This window comes from Gouania willdenowi, unplaced genomic scaffold, assembly GCF_900634775.1.
Source record: "Gouania willdenowi unplaced genomic scaffold, fGouWil2.1 scaffold_333_arrow_ctg1, whole genome shotgun sequence".
NCBI classification, from domain to species: Eukaryota; Metazoa; Chordata; class Actinopteri; order Blenniiformes; family Gobiesocidae; genus Gouania; species Gouania willdenowi.
In genome coordinates this window covers 345,553-360,390 of record NW_021145095.1, presented here as the reverse complement: position 1 = coordinate 360,390, position 14,838 = coordinate 345,553, and the positions used below count along the sequence as shown (strand labels likewise).

The 14,838-nt window shown below is 46.6% G+C and overlaps 1 protein-coding gene across 1 annotated transcript in view; it reads left to right on the top strand.

Moving 5' to 3' along the window:
- The window catches only part of LOC114459665 (protein NLRC3-like), a 31,427-nt gene that overhangs the window by 3,842 nt on the left and 12,747 nt on the right, over positions 1–14,838 (top strand). The window contains exons 2-3 of the mRNA XM_028441859.1: positions 5,586–7,416; positions 7,494–7,698. Coding sequence (XP_028297660.1) covers positions 5,586–7,416; positions 7,494–7,698 — 2,036 coding nt within the window. The remainder of the gene's footprint in view (positions 1–5,585; positions 7,417–7,493; positions 7,699–14,838) is intronic.

Here is a 14,838-nt window from a genome sequence, read left to right as displayed (position 1 = left end):
CAGGGTTAGGGGTTTACCCTCAACAAAAATACTGACCTCTAAATTGAGGCGTCTACGGGGAGAACTAAGAACAGCGGTTTTACTCACCAGCACCCCGACTGCGACTGGTGAGCTTAGTAGTTTAATCGGCTGGGACAGTTTGCCAATCTGTGCCCTTCTTTGCCACAATAAATACATAACCTCTGCTGAAAACGTCTGTTTCTCTCGGCGGGGGTTAGCCGGTTACGGCCAAGCTGCATTGGGACCGCTGTTTGGACCTCCGAGGATGAGACGTCACCACAGCGGTTATCGGAGTTTCTGGCTCCACTAGCAGTGGGCAGGACAGAGGAAGAGGGACCCGGTCTTTGAAACTGAAACTCATGTCCACTTTCACGCCGTCTTTCCCGGAGTCTGTTATCAATTTTGATAGCTAGTGTGATGAGTTCCTGCAGGTTATTAGTTTCAGGTCGACCCACTAAGCTATCCTTGACTGCCCCGTTGAGTCCTTTCAAAAATATCCCCTAGATAATTGTCCCCTGGACATTAGCCATGTCACCTAGTGACATGGCTAATATACGGAACTCGATCGAAAACTCAGCAACACTTCGAGAGCCTTGCCGAAGGCTGAGTAGCTGGTTGCCAGCATCCTTACTAGCTACGGGATGATCAAAGACAGCGGTGATCTGTTCAAAAAATTGAGGGAAGCTCGTATTAGCAGTGTGGTGGTTATCCCAAAACGCGGTTCCCTAAGACCTCGCCCTTCCTGTGAGGAGTCCTAACACGTAGGCTATCTTAGAACGGTCACTGGCGTAAGTCAGTGGTTGTTGCTCGAACACGAGAGAACATTGAAAAAGAAACGACTTACAATCCCCCAGACTACCATTGAATCTCTCGGGTGCAGGAACAAACGGCTCACGAGGCTGAGCAGAGCTAAGAGGAGGGGCAGCTCGGGTTGACGGAGTAGGAGCAGGTGGCTGGACTACATTTAACACTAGCATGACCAGAGTGGTGTCATTTGACACCTATACCTTTAAAGTCCAAGCTGGTGTCAGATGGCGGGTGTGAACAACTCAGCTTGTGACCATTGTTATGTTACTGAGGCCACTACTCCCCCCTCAGCTAGGGTGGGGGGATGGCTGGGTAGGTTAAGGACACAAAGACCTTTTGTATTCTCCTTTGTGTTTCCCATACAGCAGCTACATAGAAGTTGCAACTTATATTTCAACTTGTGCGACAGTAAGTAGTAATAGTGAGATGTCACAGTTTGTTTGCATTCTTGGTGAAATTTATTTATTAGAGATTTTGTGAACATTTCTGGCACTGCCACACCTCCTTTATGCATTTTCCACATGCAAACTTGTCACAATACATACAACGCTTGGTGGCACGGTTTTTCCTGCAGCAACACTTCACCTGGCACAATGCCCTTTTCCCCACATCAGGTGTGGGTGGTTGTTGCTGAAGGTTTTTCTCATTCACCTCCTTGGCTGCCATATGAGACTGGGCAAGCTCATTTGCAAGCTCCAGCAAGAAGTCCACCCTTCTCTCCTTGACCCCAGTGCATGCCTGATAAAGCACATGTGCGTTCAGCGCTGCAATGTCAATCATGTTGTAAAACACAGCGACTGGCCAACGCCGTGTTCCTGAACGCACAGTGTACTTTCGAACCATGTGGTCCATGACGTCCACACCGCATTTCATGCTGTTATAGTCGGTGACTGTGTTCGGCTTTTTTTTTCGAGAAACTTCAGTCTCCACCACGCTGTGCACGCTACTGAGGAGGCAGACAGTCTTCTTTCGTTTGGGCACATAAACAGTCAGTGTGGCACCAGAGGTTGAAAACACTTGTGTGCTGAATTCCTCACGGGCCAAATTCTTTTTAGCTGAATCTGGAAGCTTATTGACTGTGCCAAGGAGGGTGGTCTTCCGGCTGTGCAGTCGACGTGCTAGTGACAATGAAGTGAAAAAATTGTCGGTTGTAACAGTTCTTCCTTTGTCCATAAACGGTTCCATAAGCTTCATCACCACATTTTCAGACAGTCTCTCCCCAGGTGGACGACTGGGGTCTTTGCCAAGATATGGGATGATTTTGCACACATACTTGGATTTAAAGTCACATGCCACCCAGAACTTGATACCAAACTTGTCCGGCTTCGTTGCAATGTATTGCAAGAAACAGCAGCGAGTCTTAGTTGGAAAAAGTTGCTCATCTATGGTGATGTGCCTGCCTGGGTTGTACGAAGTGATGCAGTTGGCAACAAAAGACCCCCAAACGTCAGAGATTGCAGCAAACAGTCCTTTTCACACTCGGAAATCTCGCTTTACCATAAATAGCAACAATACATTTTATTTATAAGCACTTTTCAAAAACAATAAAGGTAAATAGTGAATACTGTTAATACTGTTTTTCTTTTTCTAATTTTATTTATTGTGGTTTATTAATTGATCACAACACACATGGCTCATATTAATTTGGCCATTCTTATCCAATAATTCCATATAATGTTATTTGGATTAACAAACATCTACCTGGGAGAAACTGGTTTCTCAACACTGGCCATCATTTACACCAACCCCCAAAGTTTGTCACTGCCCAGCTGCACATTCCGATCGAGTGGCTGTATTTACATAAGAGAGGTGGCCCACTGAGTTGCAAATGAGTGTCATTTGGCGGCCTCTGGGCAGGGCAACAGGAGTAAGAAAACCTTGGGCATGCTAGTGTTAATTGCGTCTCTACCCTGCTGAGGCTTGTGGAAATCACTTGTAATGCATGTGTCCGTGAAGAGTCTGATCGTGTTGACCGAGCAACGCATCTTGAGAGGAGAGAGCATCACGCTGTAGGAAGATGAGATGAGTTATTATCAATGGGTTATATAACTGAGAATATTAATTATGATTATTAATATTACTTCAAATTTGCGGGGTGCCACTCCTTTTAACAGGAGAAATATGTCTAAGTTTTTAGACTAAACTCATCAATGTGAAACCAGGGAAAAGTGAATTCTACCAGACATCTACACCATCATCACAGCTTTAATGAATCAGAGGAATCAAAGATTATGTTTAACCTTTTATTCAAAAGTCAACAATTAACACAGTCAAAATATCAATTGAAATGGGATAATTAAATCATGATAAAATGTATTTCTAGGCTAATAAAAGTGAGGATTATACGTAATAAAGTGAAATCACTAATCTAGAAGGATGCTAATCTACTAAATATTGAATAAAAATGCAGGATACATATTCAATAATAAAATCATAAAATCAAAGAATAAAATAAAGAGAGCTCATAACAAAGAGAGGAGGACGGACAAGGGGGAGACGAACAAACATGAATGAGATGAACTGTGTGTGTAGCATGTTGTTAATGCGTGTAAGTTTGTAGTTATGGAAATATGTATGTGATCTATTGTAGATGAAAGTTGCTGATGAGAGTTCATTCTTGTACCTTGAAGATGTCAGGGTTGGACCTGGAGGTGCTGTTTGAGCAATGCAGCAGGACGTGCCACCGTTGGTTCTGTTTCGGTTCAACAGAGTGTAGCCCCTTCAGCCGATCCGGGCGGTTAGGCCTTCGCAGCTGGCTTAGAGAATGGCTCTTGGCTAACCACAACGGGTCGCGGGCCGGGCTTCCTTTCGGCTGTTACGCACGTCACTAGATGCTGTATTCGTCCGAACCAAGCAGCTGTGGTTTCCAAAATCTAACTGTTTCAACTAAAAATAAAATGAAATAAATGAAAAGACTGGAAACATGAGGGAACACGTGTGAGCATGAACGCCCGCGTCCAAAAACTGTAGTTTCTGGTCGCGCGTCTTTTTTTAAAGGGCGTTTGGCGACGCCTTTTGGAGGAGGCATCTTCGTTGATTATTCTGTGATCATGTCGGCGATTGGTCACTGTCACTGCTTTCAGCTTGTGGGTGTGTCTTGGGTGTGTGTGAGTGTGAGACAGAGACAGACGACAAGGGGTGATTCTAAACATAAAAGAATGCCTAATAATTAATTCCACATATTTCAAAACATCTTTTCAACATCATATCCTGAAATATCATGTATTACGAAAGAGTTTGATACCAAACACGACTAGGAAATAGCCTCGAATCACTTTAGGAACTAATTAATGCATTTTACCTGTAATTACTCATAACATAAATGTCAAAAATCATGTTATGCCTCCTCTTAACTATATGGTCGCAGTAAATACCTCAAACTAACTTTTGTGATGTTTTTCTGGTAATTTTAAGCACTTTTAAATGATAAACACTTTAAAATAGCATTCTGTTGGTTATTGTCTTGCATGAAACGAGTGTGATTGAACAGGCAATATTTGTAATTCCAATTTCTGGAGAAATCATTCCACAACAATGTTTTCATTTGTAATTTTTCAGTCAAACACATGTTCGTTGTTCTCATTTCTAACTTTTCAAACATAGTACAATTTCTTTGTTCTCCTTTCATCACTTGGAGACCTCTCAGTGAAGGTCTGGTAAGCGTCTTCTTGTGACATCTCACCACAGGGGGTCAAAGGGCATTGGGACCGTTCTTTGAACTTATAGCATCCCACAGTATCTGTTTTAAAAAGGGGGAGAAGAGGGATGTTCTTCTTTGATCATAAATGTCGCAGGGAGGTAATATAAGGGAAAACTGTCCTTGGATTCTCTGGTCCTTTTGTTTGGCCGGAAGGGGAGTCGTAAAAGACGGGTTCATACTGAGTACTTCACATAGCTGGTTCAGTCTTAGCGGCTCCGGTAAGAAGTTCAAAGACCACATAGTGGGGTTAGTCCTGCATCTCAGAGTTACGGGGGCAGTTGTGTGTAAACAGTTCGATGATAACACAAAGACAGGCTCCTTGGTTCATTCCTGCTAGCAAAGGGGGAAGATTTATGCTTGAGGTGCTTTTGTTCCCTACAACGCAGAGAGCTATAGTTGGCCGGTGTCTCTGAATCGGCTAGGCCCATGGTGGCCGGATTATTCTGTTGTGATACACACGGTGTGTATATTGTTTTGGACCCAGACGCACGATACAGACAGAGTTAACAGTGAACAAGTGATTTAATTTACAAGTGATGTGAATGTGCAGAGTTTTTCCTTCTTCAGTGAGCGGTGAGATGAGTGGAGATCCCCGTCACAATCCTGAACTCCCAAAACATGTGAGGTGAGTGTGGAGCAGAAGAGTAGCAGGCAGGCAGGAGGTGAGTATCGCTGAATGCTGGAGAATAAGGAGACATGAGGAGGTGAGAACAAAGACCATGGGGACGAATACTTTCACTGAGAGCCGAGATCTGAGAGTTTGATACCACAGGGGTAGATAATAATCCGGCACTGAGTGGAGGTAGAGTCTGGTCTTTATGCACTGGAGGTTGATGAGCTGATGAGGAGAACCTGGCTGCCACACCTGCCGCTGATTGCAGGAAACCACAGAGGAGGACACATCGGAGGAACAGACAAAAACAAACGCACACAAGTGGGAGGGGACTGCACAGAACTAACCATAACACAGTCACAGTTAATCTGAGGAACCATCCAGACTGAGATCACATACTTTGATATCCAATGTTCAAACCTGCTCTGACTTCTCCACTCTAACATTAAGTTTGTCTTTATTCAGGAACAAAGGCTCATCGATACCAACGTGAGCTGAAGTCCAAGCTGAAGAAGAAGTTCCAGTGTGTGTCTGAGGGCGTGGCTAAAGCAGGAAGTCCAACCCTCCTGAAGGAGATCTTCACAGACCTCTACATCACAGAGGGAGGGGGTGGAGAAGTCAACCAGGAACACGAGGTCATGCAGATAGAAACAGCATCCAGGAGATCAGACACAGCAGAAAGAGCCATCACACTAGAAGAGCTCTTTAAAGCCCCTCCTGGAAGACCTCGACCAATCAGGACAGTGATGACAAAGGGCGTGGCTGGCATTGGGAAAACACTCTTAACACACAAGTTCACTGTGGACTGGGCTGAAGACAAAGCCCAGCGGGAGGTCCACTACACATTCCCACTGACCTTCAGAGAGCTGAACGTGCTGAGGGGGAGGAGTTTCAGCTTGGTGGGACTTGTTGATCACTTCTTCTCTGGAAGCAAAGAAGCAGGAATCTGCAGTTTCCAGGACTTCCTAGTTTTGTTCATCTTGGATGGTCTGGATGAGTGTCGGCTCCCTCTGGACTTCCTCAGCACTAAGACCCTGACTGATGTTTCAGAGTCTACCTCAGTGGATGTTCTGCTGATAAACCTCATCAGAGGAGAACTGCTTCCATCAGCTCGCCTCTGGATAACCACACGACCTGCAGCAGCCAATCAGATCCCTCCTGAGCGTGTGGACATGGTGACAGAGGTCAGAGGGTTCACTGACCCTAAGAAGGACGAGTACTTTAGGAAGAGGTCCACAGATGAGGAGCAGGTCAGCAGGATCATGTCCCACATCAGGACGTGTCGTAGCCTCCACATCATGTGCCACATCCCGCTCTTCTGCTGGATCACTGCTACAGTTCTGGAGGACGTGTTGAAGAGCAGAGAGAAGGGAGAGCTGCCCAGGACTCTGACTCAGATCTACAGCCACTATGTGGTCCTTCAGAACAAAGTCAAGATGGTGAAGTTTGATGGAGGAGCTGCCACAGATCCACACTGGAGTCCACAGAGCAGGAAGATGATGAAGTCTCTGGGAAAACTGGCTTTTGAGCAGCTGCAGAAAGGAAAGCTGATCTTCTATGAGAGTGACCTGACAGAGTGTGGCATGGACCTCAGAACAGCCTCAGTGTGCTCAGGAGTGTTCACACAGGTCTTCAGAGAGGAGAGCAACATGCACCAGGACAAGGTGTTCACCTTCATCCACCTGAGCCTTCAGGAGTTTCTGGCTGCTCTTCACGTCCATCAGACCTTAATCAGCTCTAAAGTCAACCTGCTCGAACATCAACCACAGAACTTATGGATTTTTTTATTTCAAACAATAATTCTGAACTTTCTTGATGGTGAAGTTGAGCCTGACTTAAACCATCTCCATCAGAGTGCTGTGGACGAGGCCTTACGGAGTCCAAATGGACACTTGGACTTGTTCCTCCGCTTCTTGCTGGGTCTTTCACTGCCGACCAATCAGAGGCTCCTACAAGGCCTGCTGACACAAACAGGAAGTGACTCACAGACCAATCAGAGAACAGTTAAATACATCAAGGAGAAGCTGTGTGAAAGTTTGTCCACAGAGAGAAGCATCAACCTGTTCCACTGTCTGAATGAAGTGAATGATTGCTCTCTGCTGGAAGAGATCCAAGAGTCCATGAGATCAGGACGTCTCTCCACAGAGAAACTGTCTCCTGCTCAGTGGTCAGCTCTGGTCTTCATCTTGCTGTCATCACAAGAACATCTGGAAGTCTTTGACCTGAAGAGATTCTCTCCTTCAGAGGAAGCTTTTCTGAAGCTGCTCCCAGTGATCAAAGCCTCCAAGAAAGCTAAGTATGTGACTTTAGAAGAGCATCCCTTTAATTCTCACACAGACAAACATCTATAAGGTTTCTCTGATTCTTCATCAGGTTGAGTTTCTGTGGTCTCTCAGAGAAAAGCTGTGCAGCTCTGTCCTCAGTCCTCAGCTCTCAGTCCTCCAGTGTGAAACATCTGGACCTGAGTAACAATGATCTGCAGGATTCAGGAGTGAAGCTGCTGTGTGAAGGACTGAAGAGTCCTCACTGTAAACTGGACTATCTCAGGTCAGTGGGATCAAAGGGAATCAAAGGACATGTTTACAACCCTCACATTAAAGCTGGATTTATGTGATGTGTATAAAGCAGAACTTCTAAGAATTGTGTCATAACAAAAGATTTAAATATGTCTTGTGAAATTACATTTAAATATTTTTTCAGACACAATTTATCAACTCAAAAATAAATAATGTCATCTGCATTAGTAAATTTAGCAAGAGCACTCAGAGAGCTCCAGTGCTCATTTGGTCAGCACATAATGATTTAGTTTCAGTCATAGTCTTTTGACTACAATGCAACTTAGTTTTAGTTCATGTTATGGCCACAAAAAGGGAGACCATAACTGAACAAACAAAGACAACTGAAGGACCACAACAAAGAGATTATGCAAACAAGCCTTTTATTTCTAGGCAGAGCACTTTTCAATGAAGATGTGGGGGAGGTAGGGACCCATAGGTTGTCACTGAAAGGCAGGGAGAGAAAACAGAAACAAACTTAAAAAAACCTTCACCTAACACTCCACATTTAGTCATTAGGACTATTTCAGTTATAGTCTATTTTTAGTCACTAATGACATGAAGATTTTAGTTGACTAAATCTGATATAGTCTACAGAAACTCTCCAAAAAACATGAAGCAACACAACATTAGTAATGATGTGAACACGTCTGTGGTGTGTGATGTTACTAATGTGTTTCATTTTTTTTTACCTTGTCTGCACATGCTGTTGAAGGTTAACACTACAAGAAGTGCAATCTTTTAACAGCAATGCATATTTTATTATTGCAATTAAATAAATGAATTTATTTCATTGCATAATTGTGACCATCACCAGCCCTCCCTAGGGAAGGGTAAATACTGTATTAAAGGGAGGATGTAAAAAAGAGAGGGCAGTGTTACACCAGGGTGAGGGGGGTGGGGTTAACAGGGAGGAGGGATACAAGATAGGAAAACGAATGGGTGGGGAATAGTCAATAAGTTACAAGTGATGCGATGTGAAATTGTGGTAGTGTATATTGTGCTTATTGTTGTGTTATCAAACCAGTCTGGTAACCAGTGTGCGGCTTAGGAATAATGGTGGTGGCTGTGAGCAGAGGAGGAAGTGAATGGAAATTCCATAAAACAGGTATTTGGGAACAACGTGTCTATGGTTGAGCCCAGTATGAGTGTTATCCCACAGCCCGAGGCCGGTGCGTCCATGACAAATGTGATTCCAAGAACCGCTACTGCAAAACCCATGGGCCGCACCTGGGCCCGAAGAAGCAGTCGGGCCAGCAGAAAGAGCGGGAAATCTAGGGGCCCCCGGGGACCACCCCATGGCAAGCAGCCCCCCGAACGCCCCCAAGATCCCAAGCCGAGAGGCAGCCATTGCCCCCCCATACACACCTGAGAAGGCCCCAAGGAGCCAAGGACCCAGCGCACCACGCCACTGATCCCAACCCCCAACTCCCAGGCCCCCCGGTGAGGACACCAGCACCCCCCCAGCACACCCACCCCCCAAAACGGCGAGGCAGGCCGCCCCGGGCCTGCACACCGCGGGGCCCACCCCCAAGGCCACCAGGAGACGAAACAAGCACCAAGCCACACCCAAGGGGGAGAGGCACCCCCGCGCCCCACCAGGCCGACACCGCCCGGAAAGACCCCGCAAGGAGAGACCCCGGCAAAGCCCCCCCGAGACCCACTGCCACGCCCGACCGCACCATCCTGATGTACTTTTACTCTATGCAGTGGCCCAGCCACCAACAGAGGGGCCAGGCCCCCACCGGAGAGGCCCAAATATGTGTACCAACCCACCACCCTGTTATGGTGCCTCTCCATTCCCCAATGAAGAGGCACTTCCCAATCCCCTGTGTGAATGTGTGTGTTTGGTGAATGTATGGGGTGTAATTAAAAGAAGGGGGATGGAGGGGAGCGGTGCTCCCCATCCAGCCTCTGTGGATTTATGTGTATGTGGTGTAATAGGCCGGAGGGTGTAAATGATGATACACCCTCCGTGGGGTGGCATGTTGAGATGCGATTAAAATTGGAGGGATTAGTAGGGCAACTAGAGTTAGGAGGGCCGCCCCCACGCCACTACATAGTGACACAGGTGGCGGCCCCCTCCACCCCCAGTCCCACCATCCAGCCCCCCAAGGGTTGGGTATGGGTGTGTGGTGCATTTTGTGAGTGAGCCAGACCAGCTGGGAGTGGGGTGAAGTGAACATGTAGGAGGCCTGTCCAGTGTGAGCCGGGCCCGTCCGCATGGCGGGCCACACGAGAGGGTAGATGGCGCAGACGGGCAAGTGGCACTGCGGGCCCCGGAGTAGCACAGCCGGAGACCCCCCCCACGGCACCCCCCAGACCGCGCCGGCCCCGCGGAGCACGGCGACACCCCCCACCCCCGGGCAAAGCCAGCCACCAACCCCATCCCCCGGCGCCCCAGGGGGCGACCCCCGCCGCCCGCCGGCCTGGAGCAACGCCACTCCGCCGCCAAGGGGAGCGGCCGAGCAGGGGGGAGGCCCGTGCCCGCACCAGGGCCAGCACAGGCCCACCCGGCGCCACGATACAACACTCTCCACCGGGAGGCGGCCCCGGCCCCCCCGACACGGACCGGCAAGCCAGAGTACCGAAGCACCCCCAGCCCGGAACCCCCCCCCCACGGAGGCGATCCCCGACAACCCACGCACCGGCACGAGACACCCCCCCGACGCCAGCACACCCCGGACGACAGCGGGCCCGAGGCCACCAGCCCCGCCCCGCCCAAGGCTGCGCAGCGCCGCCACGAGCCGCGGCCGGTCCCCGGGCAGATGGCAGGAGAGCACTCCCCCGGACACGTAGACCAAGGATCCGCCCCCGGGGCACCCCCGCCCCGGAATCGCGCCCACGGTGCCCGGTGCACCCAGCCAGCAGACCAGCCAATCCCGACGCGGATCCACCAGGCCAGGAACCACGCGCCGCGCCCCCGCACACCCACCCAATACGACCCCCGGGGAGACCCCATAGCACCCCCCACCCCACCCCTCTAGCCGTAACGGCCACACCCCGGCCATTGCGGTCATACAAAAAGCCCCGGAGGGGGCCCCGCCTGGCTCGTCGCGCAAGCGACATCCCTGGCAAAGGTGCGCCCCAGGGAGCCAAGCCGAGGACCCGCAAGGGCCGACGGAGCAACCCACAGCCACACCCCGCCACCCAGCGACCCAGGAGGCAATCGCCGACCCCGGGCAGCAGCCACCCCCAAAGCCACCCCCACCCCGGATCCCCCCGGACCGGAGCCAAGGACCCCACCACCCCAAGCCCCCCAACGAGACCACCCCCCAGCCAACCCACCCGGCACGGCACTGCCCGTCCCCCAGGCGGGAGCCACAGCCCCCCCACCAGTGCCCCCGGCCAACGGGAGCCCCCCAAACCCAACCCAACAGGATGGCGGGCGCAAGAGCAAAGGAGGAGGAGGGGGGGAGGATGAGACAGGGGGACAGGGAGCAAGGGGAAGGAGAGGCAGGGGAGCACGCAGCGCCCCAGCCCCAGAGACCAACCAGATACGCATGCAAGGGGCAACAGCGCCAAATCAAACAGCCCCGGGACCTCGTGAACACCCAGAAGGAATGCACACCCGTGCTGAGGCAACAAGGCACCCCGGCAACCCACCCCAGCCATCCCGGCCAAGACCACCCCAGAGGCCCAAGGCGGCCCAGGCCTACAGTTGGGCTAGTGCGTTAGTAAAGAGTGGTGCTGGCAGTCGCTTGCAGGCTAGATCATCAGGCTTTTAAAAATTTAGATTTAATGCAATTAAAAAAGGAGTCCAACGCTCCTCAAAGCACGTTATTTTTTTTTGTTTTCTGAGAGCAGACATCTTTTCCATGGAAATAAATTCTGTAAGGAGATTTTGCCATTGGTTTATGTTTAAGGATTTTTTGTCTTTCCAATTTAGTAATATTGTTTTTTTTGCTATGGCTAGTGCCGCAAGGATTGATTGTGATTGGTTTGCTGGAGGTTGAAGCATTGTCAGGTCTCCAATCAAACAAAGATTTGGAGATAAAGGAATCCTGCAGTCCAAAATGGAGGACAGTTTTTCAGTGATTAGAATCCAAAAGTGTTGAACTGGGGAGCAAAGCCATAAGGCATGTAAATAGGAATCCGCTGTATTCTGGGTGCACTGAGAGCAGATGTCTGTTGCTGAGAAGCCCATTTTATGCATTGTCTGTTGGGTAATGTGGGATCTGTGGAGGACCTTGTATTGAATTAGCTGAAGGTTTGTGTTTTTTGTCATCTTAAAAGTATTACAACAAATTTCTGCCCAGAAATCAGTGCTCGGGGTGATTGAGAGTTTGGCCTCCCACTTCGCGATTGGTAAGTAATTACAGTTAGTGTTCGAGAGCGCTCTGTATATTTTTGAGAGTTTTTTTGATTTTGTTGAGATTTTTTTCATATATATAGCCAGTTCTGGAGGTTGTAAAGTAGTTAAGTCTAGTGGAGTAGTTTTCTTTATTGTCTCTGTTACTTGTAAGTACTGTAGAAAGTTACTTTTATTTATATCGAATGCTTGGGTTAGATTGTTATATGACCTGATCTTGTCATTTTCAAAAAGGTCTTGGAGATGAGTGATTCCACTCTCTTCCCATGTCTTCAGATAGAGTGGTGTTTTTTTATTTTTAAAGTCGGGGTTGTGCCAGATTGGAGACAGTATACTAGTTTTTAATTGGACATTTGTGATGTCCAGGGCTTCCACCATGCAGTCAGTGTGGAGGCAATTAGTGGGTTTTTAAAGCAGTTGTGATGTTTGAGGGTCGCAGTGATAAAAGGGAGATCAGAGAGTTTAACGTGTTTGCAGTCTAACTGTTCTATTTCTAGCCAGGTGTTGTAGTATTCTTTTGGTTTTAGCCATTCTGTTAAATATAGTATTTGGTTTGCTAAGTAATAATGCATGAAATTAGGGGCTTCTAAACCACCCTCGTCTTTGTTTTTTTGAAGGGTTGAAAGGCTTATTTTAGGTTTTTTATTTCTAGTATAGAATTTTGTAGTTGTAGAATCTAATCTTTGAAACCATTGTTTTGGTGGTTTCAGTGGTATCATTGAGAACAGGTAGTTTATTTTTGGTAAAATTTTCATTTTAACTGAGGCTATCCTGCCAAGTAGTGAGATGGGGAGATTGTTCCATCTCCACAGATCTTCTGTGACTTTGTCCAACATCGGATCATGATTTAGTTTAATTAATTCATTTAAGTTTGGTGATATATTTAAACATAGATATTTAATTGTATTTGTGGTGGAGGGGTGTTGTGGATTTTGGTGTGCAGGATTCCATGAGTTTTTTGTCAAAGGGAGGATTGATGATTTTGTCCAGTTAATGGAATAGTCTGATAATTTAGAGAAGCTGTTTATTAGATTAAATACTTCCTCTAAAGAGGATTGCGGTTCTTCCAAATAGAGTAAAATGTCATCCACGTAAAGATTAATTTTGTGTTCTGAGATGGATGAGTGGATTCCTTTAATAACAGAGTTCTGACGTACAGCTGCTGCGAGAGGTTCAACAAATATTGCAAAAAGCAAAGGTGAGAGTGGGCAGCCTTGTCTGGTTCCCCTCTGCAGTGTGAAGCTTTGGGATGTTATTTTGTTTGTGGTTACTGAGGCCTTAGGTTTATTGTACAGGGTGGAGATCCATTGTATGAATGATTCTCCGAAGCCAAATTTGCCAAGGACAGTTAGGAGGAACGACCAGTTTACTCTATCAAATGCTTTTTCTGCATCGAGTGACAAGATTTTTTTTTCTTTTTAGAGTTCTGTGCCATGTTGATCACATTAAACAGTCTTCTCACATTGTCTGTGGAGTGTCTATTTTTAATAAATCCTGGTGTATAATTGACTGTACTACTTTCTCTAACCTGGATGTGAGTGCTTTGGAAATAATTTTTAAGTCTGTGTTAATAAGTGAGATGGGACGATAGCTTGAGGGTAACATGGGGTTCTTGTCTGGTTTAAGTAACAATTTGATGTTCGCTGTATTCATGTGACCTCCTACATAACCTTTATTTTTTATCTCTGTTACTACTCTGAAAAATAGTGGAGTCAGCATTGACCAGTAATGTTTTAGGAATTCAGCAGGGAACCCATCTGGACCTGGTGCTTTGCCTGTTGACATGCTATCTAAAGCATTTTGTAATTCTTGTAAGGTTAATGGTGAGTCTAAGGTGGTTTTCTGATCTATAGTGAGCTGTGGTAGGTTTAGGTTTTTGAGAAAGGTTTTAATATCTTCAGTGTCAGGGTTTAAATTTGATGAGTATAAGTTTTGATAATAATCACGAAAAATGTTATTAATGTCCTGAGGTAAGTTTAAAGTTTGACCTGAGTTATCAGAAATTGCTGCTATAAAGGAATTTTCTTTATTGTGTTTAAGCTGATTTGCTAAGTATTTGCCTGATTTGTTATTGTAGTCAAAGTTTTTGTATCGTAATTGTTGCAAAATGAAGTCGGTTTTTTTTAGATAAGATGATATCCAGATTAAGTTTTGTATTTTGAAGTTTTTCCCATAGAAGTTCAGATGGGTTAGCTGCGTATTCTTCCGTAAGTTTCTTAATTTTTTCTTCAAGTGTTTTTTCTGCTATCTGTTCCTGTTTTTTCTTAAAAGAAGAGTATGATATAATCTTCCCTCTAATGACAGCCTTGCCGGTTTCCCAGAGTAAGGACGGTGATATCTCCGGGGAGTCGTTTGTTAATAGAAAGTCCTCCCATTCTTTTCTTATAATTTTTCCAAATTCACTGTCATTAAGTAATGAAGTGTTAAAGCGCCATAGAGAGGATACTTTCTGATTAGAGTCACACTGCAGGGTGAGGGATATTGGGGCATGATCGCTAATAATTATAGGATGTATTTTAGAGGAAATCTTATGTATGATGGAATTATTTGAAAGAAAAAAGTCAATTCGGGAGAAGGATTTATGCACAGGGGAGAAGAAGGTATATTCTTTTTTAGTTGGGTTATTCAGTCTCCATACATCTCCTATTCCGAGATCTTCCATGTAATCCATTAATACTTTAGCAGATCGAGATGGTTTTGTATTTGAGCACTTACTAGATCTGTCCAATGATGTGTTGAGCGCCAGATTGAAGTCACCTCCGATGATTAAAGATGAATCTGCAGAAAGGTCTGAAAGCTCTGAGAAAATTCTATGGAAGAAATCAGGGTCATCATTATTGGGGGCATATAG